Consider the following 14,521-nt stretch of genomic DNA (forward strand, 5'->3'; position numbering starts at 1 on the left):
ATAGACAACCGAGTTCGGACATGTGCAGAGCTCTTACAGGACACAGAACTGCTGGCTCGACTTAGTCCAGGAGATATGGTTGCACTTGATTCAAAATATCACCGCAAATGCTTGGTGGGCCTCTACAACCGTGCCAGAAAACATAAAACTCAAGAAATGCAGGGAACCAACAATGAAAAAGTGCTATCAGGAATCGCTTTTGCTGAAGTCGTCATGTACATCGAGGAAGCATGCCTTGATGACAGCACTGCACCAGTCTTCAAGCTGGCTGATCTGGCTCACCTATACAAGTTGAGGATGGAGCAGCTTGGCATTAAGCTTGATGCTAGAGTGAACACTACAAGATTGAAGGAAAGACTCTTGGCTCAGATTCCAGATCTGCAAGCTCAGACCCAGGGGCGGGATGTCCTTCTCACATTATCTGATAACATTGGTGCAGCCCTGACAAAGGCATGTGAATGGGACAGTGACAGTGATGCTGTGCACCTGACTCAGGCTGCAAGAATTGTGCGTAGACACATGTTTGATGAGCAGAAACCCTTCACAGGGTTCCAAGAAGGCTGCCAAAGAAACTCTGTGCCAAACCTACTGCTGGCTCTGGTAAACATGGTCCTTGAAGGTCCAAGCATCAGAGACCAGAGTGAGTATCCAGCTACTTCAGCAGCCCTAACCCTCGCACAGCTGCTAAAGTTTAACAGTGTCAAGCACAGACGGCTTGAAGTACCCACAACATTTGCCAGCGTCAGACACAGCATTGCTCAGGAAACACCTTTACCGATGTATATAGGCCTGATGGTCCATGCCCAAACCAGGAAAAGGGAACTTGTAGACCGGCTTTCACATGTGGGGGTCAGTATCACGTATGACCGTGTGCTTCGTCTGTCAGCCCAGCTAGGAGAAACTGCCATCCAGCAGTTCCATAAGGAACAGGTAGTCTGCCCTGCTAAGATGTGTGGTGACGTCTTCACAACTGCTGCGGTTGATAATATTGACCATAACCCGAGCTCAACTACCTCAAAGGAGTCCTTTCATCAATCAATCAATCAATCAATCAATTTCTTTAATGACCACCCAGCCAGGCTGGTGGAATTTGGTTTCAGTGCATTGCAGTTCCAACATAAAACATATAACATATAACATCACTTACAACGTACATACTACATGCAGTTAGAAGAAAACACAATTACATAGATTACAGTTCAGAGTTTATGTCCATGTCAGCAGAGGTAAGGGGGGTTGCGGGGGGGGGGGGGGGGGGGGGGGGTACTACAGGGAGTTCAGTGTCCGTATGGCAGTGGGGAAGAAGCTGTTTTTGAAACGGGCTGTTTTGGTGGTCAAGGATCTGTAGCGCCTCCCGGAGGGCAGCAGCTGGAAGATGTGGTGTGCTGGGTGAGTGGGGTCAGAGATGATTTTTCTGGCTCTCCTGATTGTGATTTGGCTGTGTGGAGTGATTCGAGAGACGGATTATTTTTGAGGATTTATTGATGATTCTTTGTAGTTTGTTTGGCACAGGTATTTCACTCCTTCAACACCCTACATTTGCAGGTCAAGGAGTTGACCGCAGCATTGTGATTGTTGGAGGGTGTGGAAGCCAAAAGACAGTAGGCCATTTGCCAAGCTACTACACAGAAGTCCCACCAGTTGTCCGTAGCACCGCAAAGGCACCTGTACCACCTAGCACTGTGGCATCTCTGAGCAGGGAAAACTCTGACCATAACATCAAGGAAGAGTACTGCTGGCTAGAAAATGTGCGGAAGAGTGATGAAGAGAACTCTGTGAATCAGAGTGTGGACAACATGTCCTGGGCTGCATACCATGCAAGTCAACAGCTTGCTGGAAGAAAAGTAATCTGCCCAAGTGCCCTACTACCCCTGTTCCACGAGAGTGCCCACACAGTGGCAATGATCAAACACTCCATGGATGTAGTCAGAAATGCAGTTCAACATCTGAATTCTGGGCAGACACCAGTAGTAACATTTGATCAACCCCTGTATGCTATTGCCAAGCAGATTCAGTGGAAGTGGCCAGAGATGTATGGGGAAGACAAATTTGTTGTGATGTTTGGCGGCCTGCATATAGAGATGGCAGCTCTGAAGACCCTGGGTGATTGGTTGAAAGGCAGTGGCTGGGTTGAGGCACTGGTACAAGCAGAGATCACAACAGCAGGCACTGCTGACTCCTTCTTGCGTGCAGCACATGTTGCTCGCACCAGACGTGCCCACCAAGTCACAGTGGCTGCACTATATGTCCTGCAGTATCGGGCTGTGATACAGATACAGAAGATGTACCTTTGGGGTTTGATGAATGGTGCTCAAGGAGGGAGGAGAGCTGCCCTCAGTTCCAGTACTGGGCAACAGTCATGTCATTGGAGCTGTGTTTACTGGTCTATGTGAGATCCCTGCGGCAGTCCTCCTTCAGCATGTACCTCGATGCTCTGACAGAACTCATCCCCTGGTTCTTCGCTCTGGACCATACCAACTATGCCCGCTGGATCCCAGTTCTGCCACGAGCTGATCTCTTGTGGCTGCAAGAGTGGTTGCAAAAAGCGCTGCAGGTACTTTTGAAACAGCACTGTGCAATACTACACATACTGTAGACCTCAGTATATTTTTACTGTATTTATTTACTGTATATTTTATTCCATTTTTATTCTATTTTATTCTACTCTTATCTTAGGCAATTTGATTTGTTTTGTTATTCTTATTCGTGACCTGTTCTGTCTAAATGTTTAATGTTGAGCGATTTGCAGTGTCAAATTTCCCTCAGGATAATAAAAGTATTTCTATTCTATTCTATAGGTGCAAGAAGGCTGCACTTCAGTGCACAGGCCTCTGCTTCTGTGATGGAGAATGTGCCAGTTGAACCCTGTGGAACCATTCTTCGCTACAGTTTAATCAGGCAATAGGCCCATCACCATTTTGTGTGTGGGGGGGGGGGGGGTTAAAAAGGAAAATGTTTGATACTGTTTTGTAATTTTTTTGTAAATAGTTGTATATTTGTTGGAAATCTTTTTATATATATATATATATATATATATATATATATATATATATATATATATATATATATATATATATATATATATATATATATATATATATATATAACGGTTATAAAAACAAAATTAATAAAACATGTTCTTCACTTTAAGTTGTATATATGTAAATACTATTTGTGGTGTTAAAAATGTGGAAACAATAGCCAAAGTGTTCTATGCCAGTAATCTCTGGCAGCCATTTTTGGAAATGGTTACCATGGTCACCAGAATGCCAATCTGCAATGCCCCAATATCCATATCCTTTCTAAATATATTAAGCTAAATATGTACCAAATTTGGTGCTTTTATCACAAATTGAACGATAGGTTAGCTATGCCGCCCCACTAATAAGAGCTGTAGGAATTATGGCTGGTGCAGACAGACAAGACACATGGACAGGAGTGATCGCAACACCCCCCCACAGCACTCAGCACTGTGGTTGTAATAATCAAGAATAGATGTGCGAATTAAAAGAAATAAGGCTGCAGGGACGTACTGCCCAAGAAGAGCATGAGTCCCGAGAAAACGGAAGAATGTCTCACCTGCCAGCCGTTCTGGATTTTCTGGTTGAAGATACCAAACTCATAACGGATACCGTAGCCATAGGCAGCCAGCCCAAGAGAAGCCATGGAGTCCAGGAAACAGGCTGAGGGCCAGAGAAAGGAGAGATATAAACCTTAGACTAAGTCAGCAAATGTAGCAAGTCAGTGAACACCATACAGTCAAACAGCCATGTGGACAAGCTAGCAGGGGTGTAAAGTACTTGAGTAATTGTACTTTGTTACAATACTTAAGTACTGTTTTTGGGGATTTGTACTTTACTCAAGTATTATTAGGTTTGTATACTTGTACTCAATTACATTTCAGAGGAAAAAAAACACACTTTTTACTCCTTACATTTAAAATTCAGACCTACAAAGTACAAATCTCGCAGGTCCAACCATTTAAATTAGTATATTTGTTTCTCTGGCCGAACTAACGTTAATGTTATTAATCCTGCGGCCACACTTTATTTAAAAACAGCCAATCAAATCCCCATCAATGGAAAATGAACCCGCCCATACCCATGCTTGGTCCTTGTGCAAGACTAGAAAGCGGGGATCTTTGATTAAACACCTGCTATTAGAAGAATAGTATAATTTCTGGGTACTTTTTACACCCCTGCAAGCTAGTAGTATAGGAAAAAGTAAAAAAAAAAAAAAAAAAAAACACCAAATCCAATATGGCGGACATGGGCGGTTATAAGTGTACAGAATCTGTCAATTGGACTTTGTGTATGAGTTATGACTTTTCATAGTTGGACATGTTGACCTTTGACTATAGCGCCATCGTCAGGCCAATTGGTGTGGATATTTGTTGTGATGCATTGGCATGCCAATATTTATCATTTTGACAAATTGCACTTCTCCATCATGTACCTTATGTCTGTCTACAAAGCCTTCTAATATACATGCATCTTTATGATAAGGCAATGGATTTTCTTATTTTAAGCAGATCCGGTCACCCGACGTCACCAGCGTTAGTGCCTTCTCTGCAACATCTGGTCATTCAGGGTTAGCAATTTGGCTTTTCAAAATGGAAACGTTAACAAAACATAAAATCTTTTGGTGAAACGCTATTTTATTTCCCATTAAACCCACATGCAGCATCAAGGACAGAATTACTGGTAAACGGGAAAGGAAAAGACTAATTATGCACCAGGGCTCGTTATAATGACGTGACCATGTGAGAGGTCTATGAGTTATGAAAGGGGGTGGGGCTACAGTACAAGGGGTGGGGCTTACTGAAAAAAAGACTCTACTGAGTCCAGTGATGCCCCCCAAAGTGGTTGTATTGCTGCTAGCTTTAAATGCATTGTGTATTATATGTACAGTAGTCCACAACTCCCTTCTTATAAGAAATACTTGTCCTGGATTTTGAAAAACAAACAATATATAATACTGTCTACTGTCTAGGCCAGGGAGGGGCAACTGGCGGCCCGCGGGCCGCATGCGGCCCTCACCGACGTTCCATGCGGCCCCAGGCCAATATATAAAAAAAAAAAAAAAAAAAAAAAAAAATTCGACTAAGAAGAGTTGGCAGTCGACTATGGCTCCTTTCGATCGATTAGTCGACTATTTGACTAATAGGGGTCAGCCCTAGTGTGGACATATTCAACGCTGTTGAAAGTGCCGCAGCAATATAGGGGTTTTGATAAACTGTCGGCTGTTGTTACCGATGGAGCACCCGCAATGAAAGGAAAACGCACAGGATTCGCCAGGCTTCTAAGGCAGAGTGGCGTTGAGTGTCCAATGCTGCACTGCATTATACATCAGGTAAGTTCGCTAACATAATTTCCATCTATTGTGGGTCACTAATAATGACCAATGCGAGTCGAGTGTAGTCAAATTATATGCGAGAGTCGTTAAATCTTTTTTTTTTTTTTTTTTATCCGATATAGGAGGCTCTCTGTGCCAAGAAGCTTGACTACAGCCATGTTATGGATTTGGTTACCAAGGTTACCAATCTAATTTGTGGAGGCAACAGGTTACTAAACCATTGAAAGTTTGTCTCCTTTTTGGAAGAGATGGACACTGAGCTACACACAGAAATCCAATGGCTGAGCCGTGGGAAGTGCTTGGAGAGGTTTTTGCGCTGCGTAAAGAAATCCCCACATTCTTGGATGAGCAACTGACGAGCGACACAAGCGCATACTGCACTAAACTCAGAGATACAGCGTTTCTCTGTGACATGGCCTTCCTCACGGATATCACTTCGCACCTTAAACTGCAGCTTGAACTGTGCGAGCTACAGTCAGATCCTTTTTTTCAAGCAAAGAGAAATGAGAGGGGAATTTCGTTTTGGAAACTGCTACCTGAGCCCCGCTTCCCACTCCTCAGGGACTTTGCCCTCTCTATGGCCAGTATGTTTGGGAGCACATACATATGTGAGAGCAATTTCTCAAACATGAAGCACATCAAGTCAAAGGAGAGAAACAGGCTGTCAGATGAAACATTATTTCATCTGATGCAGATCGCATGCACAAACATTGAAGTTGACATTCCTGCTATTGTGCGCCAACAAGAGAGACAACAAGTGTCTCATTAAAGACAGGGGGGGGGAGGAGATGATGAAGAGGTGTAGAGAGGGGACCATTATTATTATTATTATTATTATTATTATTATTATTATTATTATTATTATTATTATTATTATTATTATTATTATTATTATAACCATTATTGACCCACTGTGGGGCGAGGGTGAATGTCATGCCAGTTTGATAAAGGGTCAATGGGAGGCATGTAGTATTGCACTTTACTTTACTTGCACTTTACTTGTTTACTTTTGTAGTGTTCAGATAACACTATAACACAAACAAGCATTCCTGCTGCATTTCACTACAACAGTAAATCAAAAGTGCAATAATAAATTATTTTGTTAAATGTATAAACTTTTATCCTGCTACTAAACAAAACATTCCTGGGTGCTTCATATCCATAACATGCATTTCAGTGTTATAACGTTTTGTTTAGTAGCAGGATAAAAGTTTATACATTTAACAAAATCATTTATTATTGCACTTTTGATTTACTGTTGTAGTGAAATGCAGCAGGAATGCTGCTTTGTGTTTGTTGAGCAGTGGGCTTTAAGTTCATACATTTATTTTATTAGAAGGCTTAATTATAATTGATCATTTTTGTATATATTTGGGGTTACACAGCAATACTTTTAAATTCAGCTGTTTATAAATTCATAAAGTTGAAATTGCATTACTAAATGCATTTGAAATGGAATAAAAACAAAGTTACAACAAATTATAATTGTTTATATACCTTATTTATCACATCTGTGACTATTATGGGCTATTTGAGTGATGGGGTACTACTGGCGGGACTGCCAATAAACAATGCGGCCCCCCAGATTTATTGTGGACATTTTGTGGCCCTCACCATATACAAAGTTGCGTCTAGGCCTAAGTTTAATTCACATTAAAAACAAGCAATGAAGAGAGAGAAGCATCTTACCGGCCAGACGACCAAGACCACCGTTACCCAGACCAGCATCCTCCTCCATGTCCTCCAGCTCCTCCATGTCAAGACCCAGCTGCGTGACACGAGACAACCGTCATACCACTACCTTAAGCTCCCTTCACACATATTGTATCCGGATTGCATCTAGATATGGTTAGGTGGATTACATTTACACCGGGGGGACCTTGTGAATAAGTGCCATGGTTTCTCCATATAGCTCCATTATACTTTTAGGTCAGGAGAGTGCCATGGTTTCTCCATAGAGCTCCATTATACTTGTAGTCAGGAGAGTGCCATGGTTTCTCCATAGAACTCCATTATAGTATGTTATACTACCTGACTGAAGACAACTGAAATTAATGTTGTGTTTAACTGAGGAGTAGATTTCAGTTGTCTTCAGTCAACTTGTACAGGTAGGAGCTCAACCCCATTGACTTTGCATTGGTTTGTGGCCAACTAGTTGGAGCAACAACATCATGAAGCAAATAGGGCTAGGCGTTCAAAAGTATCTGAACTATTCCTTTAAAAAAGGACCGAGTTTGGTTAGTTTTAAAACGACTACATGTGAAAACATACATCATTGTCTATCCTCACGTCTCTTCCATTTGGCTTCCAATTAAAAAAATTTAATCAGTTTCACTCCAATGACTTCCATATGAGCCGTGACTGTATATTTGTATATCTTCTTGTATGTCATAAATGTCTAGATGTAACCGTACTGTATATCTGTATGTTGTGTATGTCATAAATGTTATGATGAATTGAAAATGGGGGACCCTGATGTAAACAAGACAAAAGTCTTTCTCTGGTCTGCATCCCCTTAACAATTTTGTGTATTGAGCCGTACTGTATTGTACCAATTCTGCAATCTGTTAATAAAATGTTCAATCAATCAATCAAGTCTGGAGAATACTCATGCAACCTTTATACAAGCCCCGGGTCTCACCTGGTATGTGGCCTCATCGCAGGCGTTCTCCAGAGCCAAGTTCACCATGGTGTTCTGGAGAGTACGACCCATGTAGAACTCCAGGGAGATGTAGTACACACGCTGCACATGGGGAGGAGTCAAGTGTCAATTCATTTGAAAGCATTTTTCAATAATAAAGAAACCCAAAAACATTAAAACAGACTAGATAAACACCAACATGGATGGGGAGGAACAACCTCCATAACATATCGTTATTCATCTAAAAGAATACCACATTAAGACGGCAAGAAAAAGTTCATACTGTGATTTTGTACAAAAAAACATTTGTGTACACATTTTGGCTACCGGATTTCTTTTTCTGAAAATGGCTCAGAAAACCCCACTTATTGTCAATGTACTTTACCTACTGTAGGCAAGCCATCCTCTGAATGTCATACATCTCTAGTATCCAAGAGGTCGCAACAGGTAATTGTATACAGTGACGTCAAGTAATAAAAAATAAGAAAATACACACAAAAAAACTGACTACCCAGGGTCCTGACTGAGGTGGGGGAGGGCGCTCAGAGGAACCGACTACCCAGGGTCCTGACCTGGGGGAGGGCGCTCAGAGGAACCGACTACCCAGGGTCCTGACCTGGGGGAGGGCCCTGGGTGGTAAGTAGGGATGTCCGATATTATCGGCCGATATTGGCATTAAAATGTAATATCGGAAATTATCTGTATCGTTTTTTTACACTTTTTTTTTTTTTTTTACATATTTATTTAACCTTTATTTACCCAGGCAAGCAAGTAAGAACAAATTATTGTCAAAAGTATGCATAATGTTGTGTTATTTCCACAACAAGAGATATGTAATGTTAATTACCTGAAATTATTCTGTTTTTGGGGGGGGGGGGGGGGGGACCCCCGCATATATCGGTATCGGTTGATATCGGAAATTAAGAGTTGGACAATATCGGTATAATATCGGATATCGGTAAAAAAGCCAATATCGAACACCCCTAGTGGTAAGTTCAGCTAAAGCGTGAGAAATATTGCATTATTATTCCGTCTACAGTATATGAACATTTACTGCTGCAACACTGAGCCTCTTTCTTTCACCATAAGATTGAGGCCTCGGCTAAGAATCTCGACAGACTTCAGGCCAACATGTCCTCACCCTCCGCCAATCTCTGCGGAGGACTTCCAACATCCACAGCTGCTTCTCCCAACCCCCACCCACTCCAAGTGCTGAAACAGGAACCTTGTCTCCCTTACAGACTGATGTTCAGAACCGTCCCACTACATGCCAGCTGGACCGGATACCCTCCCCACTCCTCCAGACCACAGCACCAGCCATCCTTCCATTCCTGACCGCAACCATCAACTCCTCTCTCAACTCCAAGGTGGTTCTCACCTCTCTAAGACAAGCTATAGTCACACTGCTAGTAAAGAAAACAACCCTGAACCCCACCGTCTTTAATAACTATTGCCCCGTTCTCTCTTCTCTCTCTAAAATCACTTGAACATACCGTATCCAACCAACTCACTGATTATCTATTGCAGAACTGAGAACAGAGCTGGTCCATATCCGCTTCCATTCATTTGTGCTAAGCTAGGCTAACTTGCAGCCGGATAGCTTTCTACTGAACACAGAGAGAACATTGGTAACTATCCATCTTCTTGGCTGACTCTGGAGAAGACGGTAAGTGCATTTCCCATAATGTTGGCGTGTTCCTTTAAGTCATATTTTAGTGTAATAACAAATAGGCTACTTCTACTTGGGTAGAAGGGTAATATCAGTACTTTTTCCACCTCTATGAAACATCTCTGCCTTAAGAGAGACTGAATCACCAAGGGTTGACATTCAGTGCTAAATGTGTCAACAATAAAAGCTCTAAACCAAATGCAGATGCCATGATGGTATTAAGACATGAAAGCTGTCTCTAGGGAATTCTTCAGGTTTAGTGACGTGGCTTTATGGCAGGTCTATTCATGAGATCATGTTGTACACTCGAGACCTGAGCCGGGGGGGTTTTACCCTTTGGCATTTGGAAACTTTTTTCCCTCCTCTTGTTTGCCACAGGGGTCTGAAAGCGAAGGGGGCAGGAAGGGAGAGAAGATTAAAAGAAAAGAGAAGGAGAGGAACGGAATGGAGACAGAGGAGAGAAGGGGAGATGAGGTTTGGGGGCGGGGGGGGTAGATATCTTTGGGTATTATTACGCAACGGCAACCCTTAAAGGTCCCATAAAGGTCAGGTTGAGGGTGATACCCATTCATTGTAAAATAGTTTGTGGTCATATATACAAGGATGGTACAGTATTTCTCTATAAAGTACGCAAATATAGGCCATTGAAATTGATTTGGGCAATGTCCTGGTCTTTATAGAAAGGGTGAAATAATTGTGAGAAATTGAGAGTAAAAAAGTATAAATCTAGAAACATCCACAATAACTTTTAAGAGCTTTTAATAGCCTTAAGAGAGATTGTGTATGGCACTAGATATCAGTAATATTACTAGCCAGTCAAAGATGTACAAGAATGATATGCAAATCTGCAATGTATAAAGATTGAGATCTGGAAATTAATGGAACTTTAAAATGTACAAATATATATATTTTTTATTACTAATGATCAATCACATGATCTCACTATGATCTTGCCATTATATCATCAGTACCTGCCATTGATGCATATTACCCATCTAAAAACACGCATGTCATAATGCTACTACTTTCTGATGTAAAGTTAAACCAATGTGATTTGAGTCATTGGTTTTTAATAAATACATTTCTACAAAAGGATATAGGAACCCTAGAGCTAAATTAATGCCCTCCCTCCTTCCTTCCGCCCTTGGAGTTAGGTGTGATCTATAAAGGAATAACTTTTGACCTTTTCAGTCTGGGTCACTGGTACTAGGCGATGAACTTAGAAGGTCAAAAGAGACCTTCCGAGTACGCATTTCGGTCAAGGTTACTTTCAAAATGCACCGCAAAGAAATAACCATCTTTACAAGCAATTTCCCATCCTATTTATCTCTTTAAAAACGCATTTTAGGGTCAGATCAGCTGAACTTGTCTCGTTTCACAAACCTTCTCCAAACAATAATGTTGAAATAAGGCAGATCACCTCACATTATTTCAAGATAATATTGAAGGCGCTCTGAGATATTTAGTTGAGGGTGCACAAAATCATCTGTCAAAATTCCAACAAGCCATTTTTATGTCTAAAGTGGTCTGCACACGGCGGACGACCGACGTCGCCTGGTGATGCGATCGTCTGTCGCTCAACGACAATCGCCTGTCCCCCCACACCAGAGCCGACCGTCGCTCTGTCTAGCTGGGGGTGTGGTTACTTGTTTCCCCCCGGAGGGAGATATCAGAAAGGTTAACCTTCTGTAGTGTGGTAGTGAAAGGTTAACCTTCTGTAGTGTGGTAGTGAAAGGTTAACCTTCTGTAGTGTGGTAGAGAAAGAGTTAACCTTCTGTAGTGTGGTAGTGAAAGGGTTAGAGAGGTAGTGGGTCTCTTTGAACTAGCCCAATTACACAACAAGTCTTCCTTAGGGGTGTTGCTGGACTGAGGAAGCCTTAGGACTGTAAGACAGTACATGGCCCACAGATTTTTTTTAACATGTTATTTACATGTTATGTACAGTACATGTTGTGTGAATGTATCCCTTCCCTACTTCCCATTACCCCACGTGGAATGCACGTGATTGGATAAAAGTTCTGCTAGTCGAGAGGTCCCAGTTTTTCTGCTCCTGTTTTCAAAAAGAAAATGGTGGCTTGCTTGCAAACATTTTCTTGTTCAACCTAAAGTTAAACCTAGAATACGTTTCTGACAACTAGTATAAACTAGGTTACAGTTTGATGGTACAGTGTACAATAATTATCACACTCTATGTAATCCTATGTAAGCACAGGATGGTGCTCTAGTGTGACATCTAGTGGTTGAATGTTATCTCTAGCACCTTTGAGTACATCAAGTTTGTTGTTGTAAGGTTTGTTTTAAAGTTTTTTTTTTAAGTTTACTTACAGCATATTAACAACTCAGCATATCAAATCAATGTTTTTGCAGTGTGCTGTTGTATTATAATTAACATTTTCTTTTGCATTGAGATAATATAGATATAGAAATATAGAATAACCTAACACTATCCAGAATCCTTTGGAGGCCCCAAAAACCTTTTTGTGAAAGGTCAAAGGTCACCAAGAAGGTCGGGGAAGGGATAAGGTGAATGGATTTATATAACAGTACACAATGTACCACACTGCAGGCTGGTCTAGAGATATACCGTCTAAATGTCATCCCACAGCTGTGTCACTGCAACATTCAAGAAATTAAGTCTTGTGTATTGAATTAAGAGAAAATAAATAATTTCACTCGTTTCAATGCATTTTGTGAAACGAGTGACAATATCATGAAATAGGGCATACCACTTAACTTATTTCAAGACACTGGCACTTGCTTTGAGCAAATTGTGGTCAAATAAATAGATAATACAAATAAAAAAAAGTTTAAATATATTGAAACTAAGCTAATATTACCCCTTTAGAATGTCTCACAAAATATTTGAAGGCTTGAAGTACCTCGCCATTTGTTAAAATACATTGTAGGGCTCTACACTATGTTTGAAAGTGTAAAGTTGAAGAATAGCTGTCAAAATGTTAATATTATAAAGCATGCATTCCCTTCCTTATAGTAACAAAGGCTAGGTCAGAAGTTAATTGGAAGGCTATAGGTAATTAGACAGTTGATTATGTCATGTTGATTAACACAGTCATCCCACTAAAGGACAGCAGGGATGAAAGTAGCACTTTTCTTTTCTCCCAGTATTATTATTCTGTATTCTCGGGGGCATAAATGTAATTTGTATGCGACACTAATAACTTCAAATGCATATCCACACGGCACATCATGAACGATGAACTTACTTTGGGATCTTTCTCATAGTAGTGCTGCTGGGTACGGATCCACCTGCTGACCAGGTGATCTCGCACGGTGTGAGCCAGAGCGAAGTAGTAATCCCTTTTGGTAGCGACATTTCGGTCTTTCACCAGGGTGAAGTGGAGGTGCCTGTTGAAGTTATTCTTCAGATCCGTGACATTCTCGACCCCGGCTAGGCCTCTCACAGAGATTTGCTTCTTCTTCTCGTGGTCTGACAGTGGCTTAGACATGGTGACAGCACGAGAGACGGCTACCTATAATATCAACAGAGACGGAGCACACAGATCCAAGTCCTGGGAGGTCGTGTTCCTCTATTTAAAGCGCCGGGGCTATGAATATTGAGCAGGGGGCGGAGCATAATAGAAGAAAGTCATAAATATAAGCAATAAAATGAAACCTGAATGAATGAATGAATGAAAACTTTATTTAACAGATTGCAGAATGGGTACAATACAGTACGGCTCAATACACACAATTGTTAAGGGGATGCAGACCTGAGAAAGACGTTTGTCTTGTTTCCATCAGGGTCTGAATATAAGATATGATACAATTAAACAGTTTAAACAAAGGTGCAAATGAAAGTATGTCATAATATGTTACAATAAATAGGCAATACAATAATTTAATCCGAATATATAGACCACTGCACTAACTTCCGTGTTACATTGAGCTGGAGAAAATGAATGTGGATGAGAGCCTTGACATTAAGTGGTTGTTTGTAGCTCTACGGCTGTGGGGGTGCTGGAGACATGATCCCAGGGGGTGTGCGAGCAGTGCGGTCGCACAGGGCCTCGCGGGAAGGGCCTTGCACAAAAAAAAATAAAAAGAAATTATATTTTTTATTTATTATTTATTTATTTATTTATTTATTATTATTATTTTTTTTTTGCGAGGCCCCCCTTCCCGCGAGGCCCTTTTTCATCACAGACCTAAAATCTAGTTTTGCTTATATGCTTATATATTTCACATTAGACACGTTTGTAGAATGTGTCTGACTTCCTGGCTCTGCGGCTCTGCAGCAGACATACTCACTATTGGAGCTCTGGGGCTCTGCAGCAGACATACTATTGGTTTCAACGAAGGGAGGGGTTACATCATGTGTACGCCGGCGTGCGTCAGCTGCGTTTGACTATTTTGCGCGTGCAGCTTTGGAGGTTATGCTTAGTTATGCCAGCCAAAACGAAGAGGACGGTCATTCGGCAGATGGACTGAAGATGAAAGTTGTTGCATGTTAGACAGTTCAGTCAGGCTAGCCATAGGCAGGGACAGCTAGTTAGCTTTAGCTACGTTATAATATCGAGTGCTAACGTGTGGTTCAGTCGGGATAGCCATGATGATGTCGGCTAGTAGCTAGCTTAGCTAAAGGCTAACTAGCGTTAGCTAACCTAGAGAGAGCGCGTGCAGCATTGTTATGCCAAGATGAAGAGGACGGTCATTCGGCAGATGAACTTCGTCAACTCCACGCGGTTGTCTCCATCCTCTTGGACGTTTGGTGAGTTTTTAATGCACTCTATTCTATTCCCGCCGTGGATATATCTCTCTCTCTCTCTCGGGAGCCAAACGGGCCGGCTAGCTGTTGTAGCTAATGTTATATTGAGCCAAAGCGGGCCGGCTAGCTA

The 14,521-nt window shown here is 41.6% G+C and overlaps 1 protein-coding gene across 1 annotated transcript in view; it reads right to left on the reverse strand.

Moving 5' to 3' along the window:
- Window positions 1–13,132, reverse strand: part of LOC311242137 (glycogen phosphorylase, muscle form-like) — a gene marked incomplete at both ends in the record, with an annotated part of 173,511 nt that extends 160,379 nt beyond the window's left edge. Inside the window, 4 exons of the mRNA XM_084331091.1 lie at window positions 3,580–3,683; window positions 7,045–7,123; window positions 7,997–8,098; window positions 12,890–13,132. Coding sequence (XP_084187217.1) covers window positions 3,580–3,683; window positions 7,045–7,123; window positions 7,997–8,098; window positions 12,890–13,132 — 528 coding nt within the window. The remainder of the gene's footprint in view (window positions 1–3,579; window positions 3,684–7,044; window positions 7,124–7,996; window positions 8,099–12,889) is intronic.
- Between the last annotated feature and the right edge of the window lie 1,389 nt (window positions 13,133–14,521).

Source organism: Notolepis coatsorum (assembly GCF_963971535.1).
Source record: "Notolepis coatsorum genome assembly, chromosome: 15".
Classification (NCBI taxonomy): Eukaryota; Metazoa; Chordata; class Actinopteri; order Aulopiformes; family Paralepididae; genus Notolepis; species Notolepis coatsorum.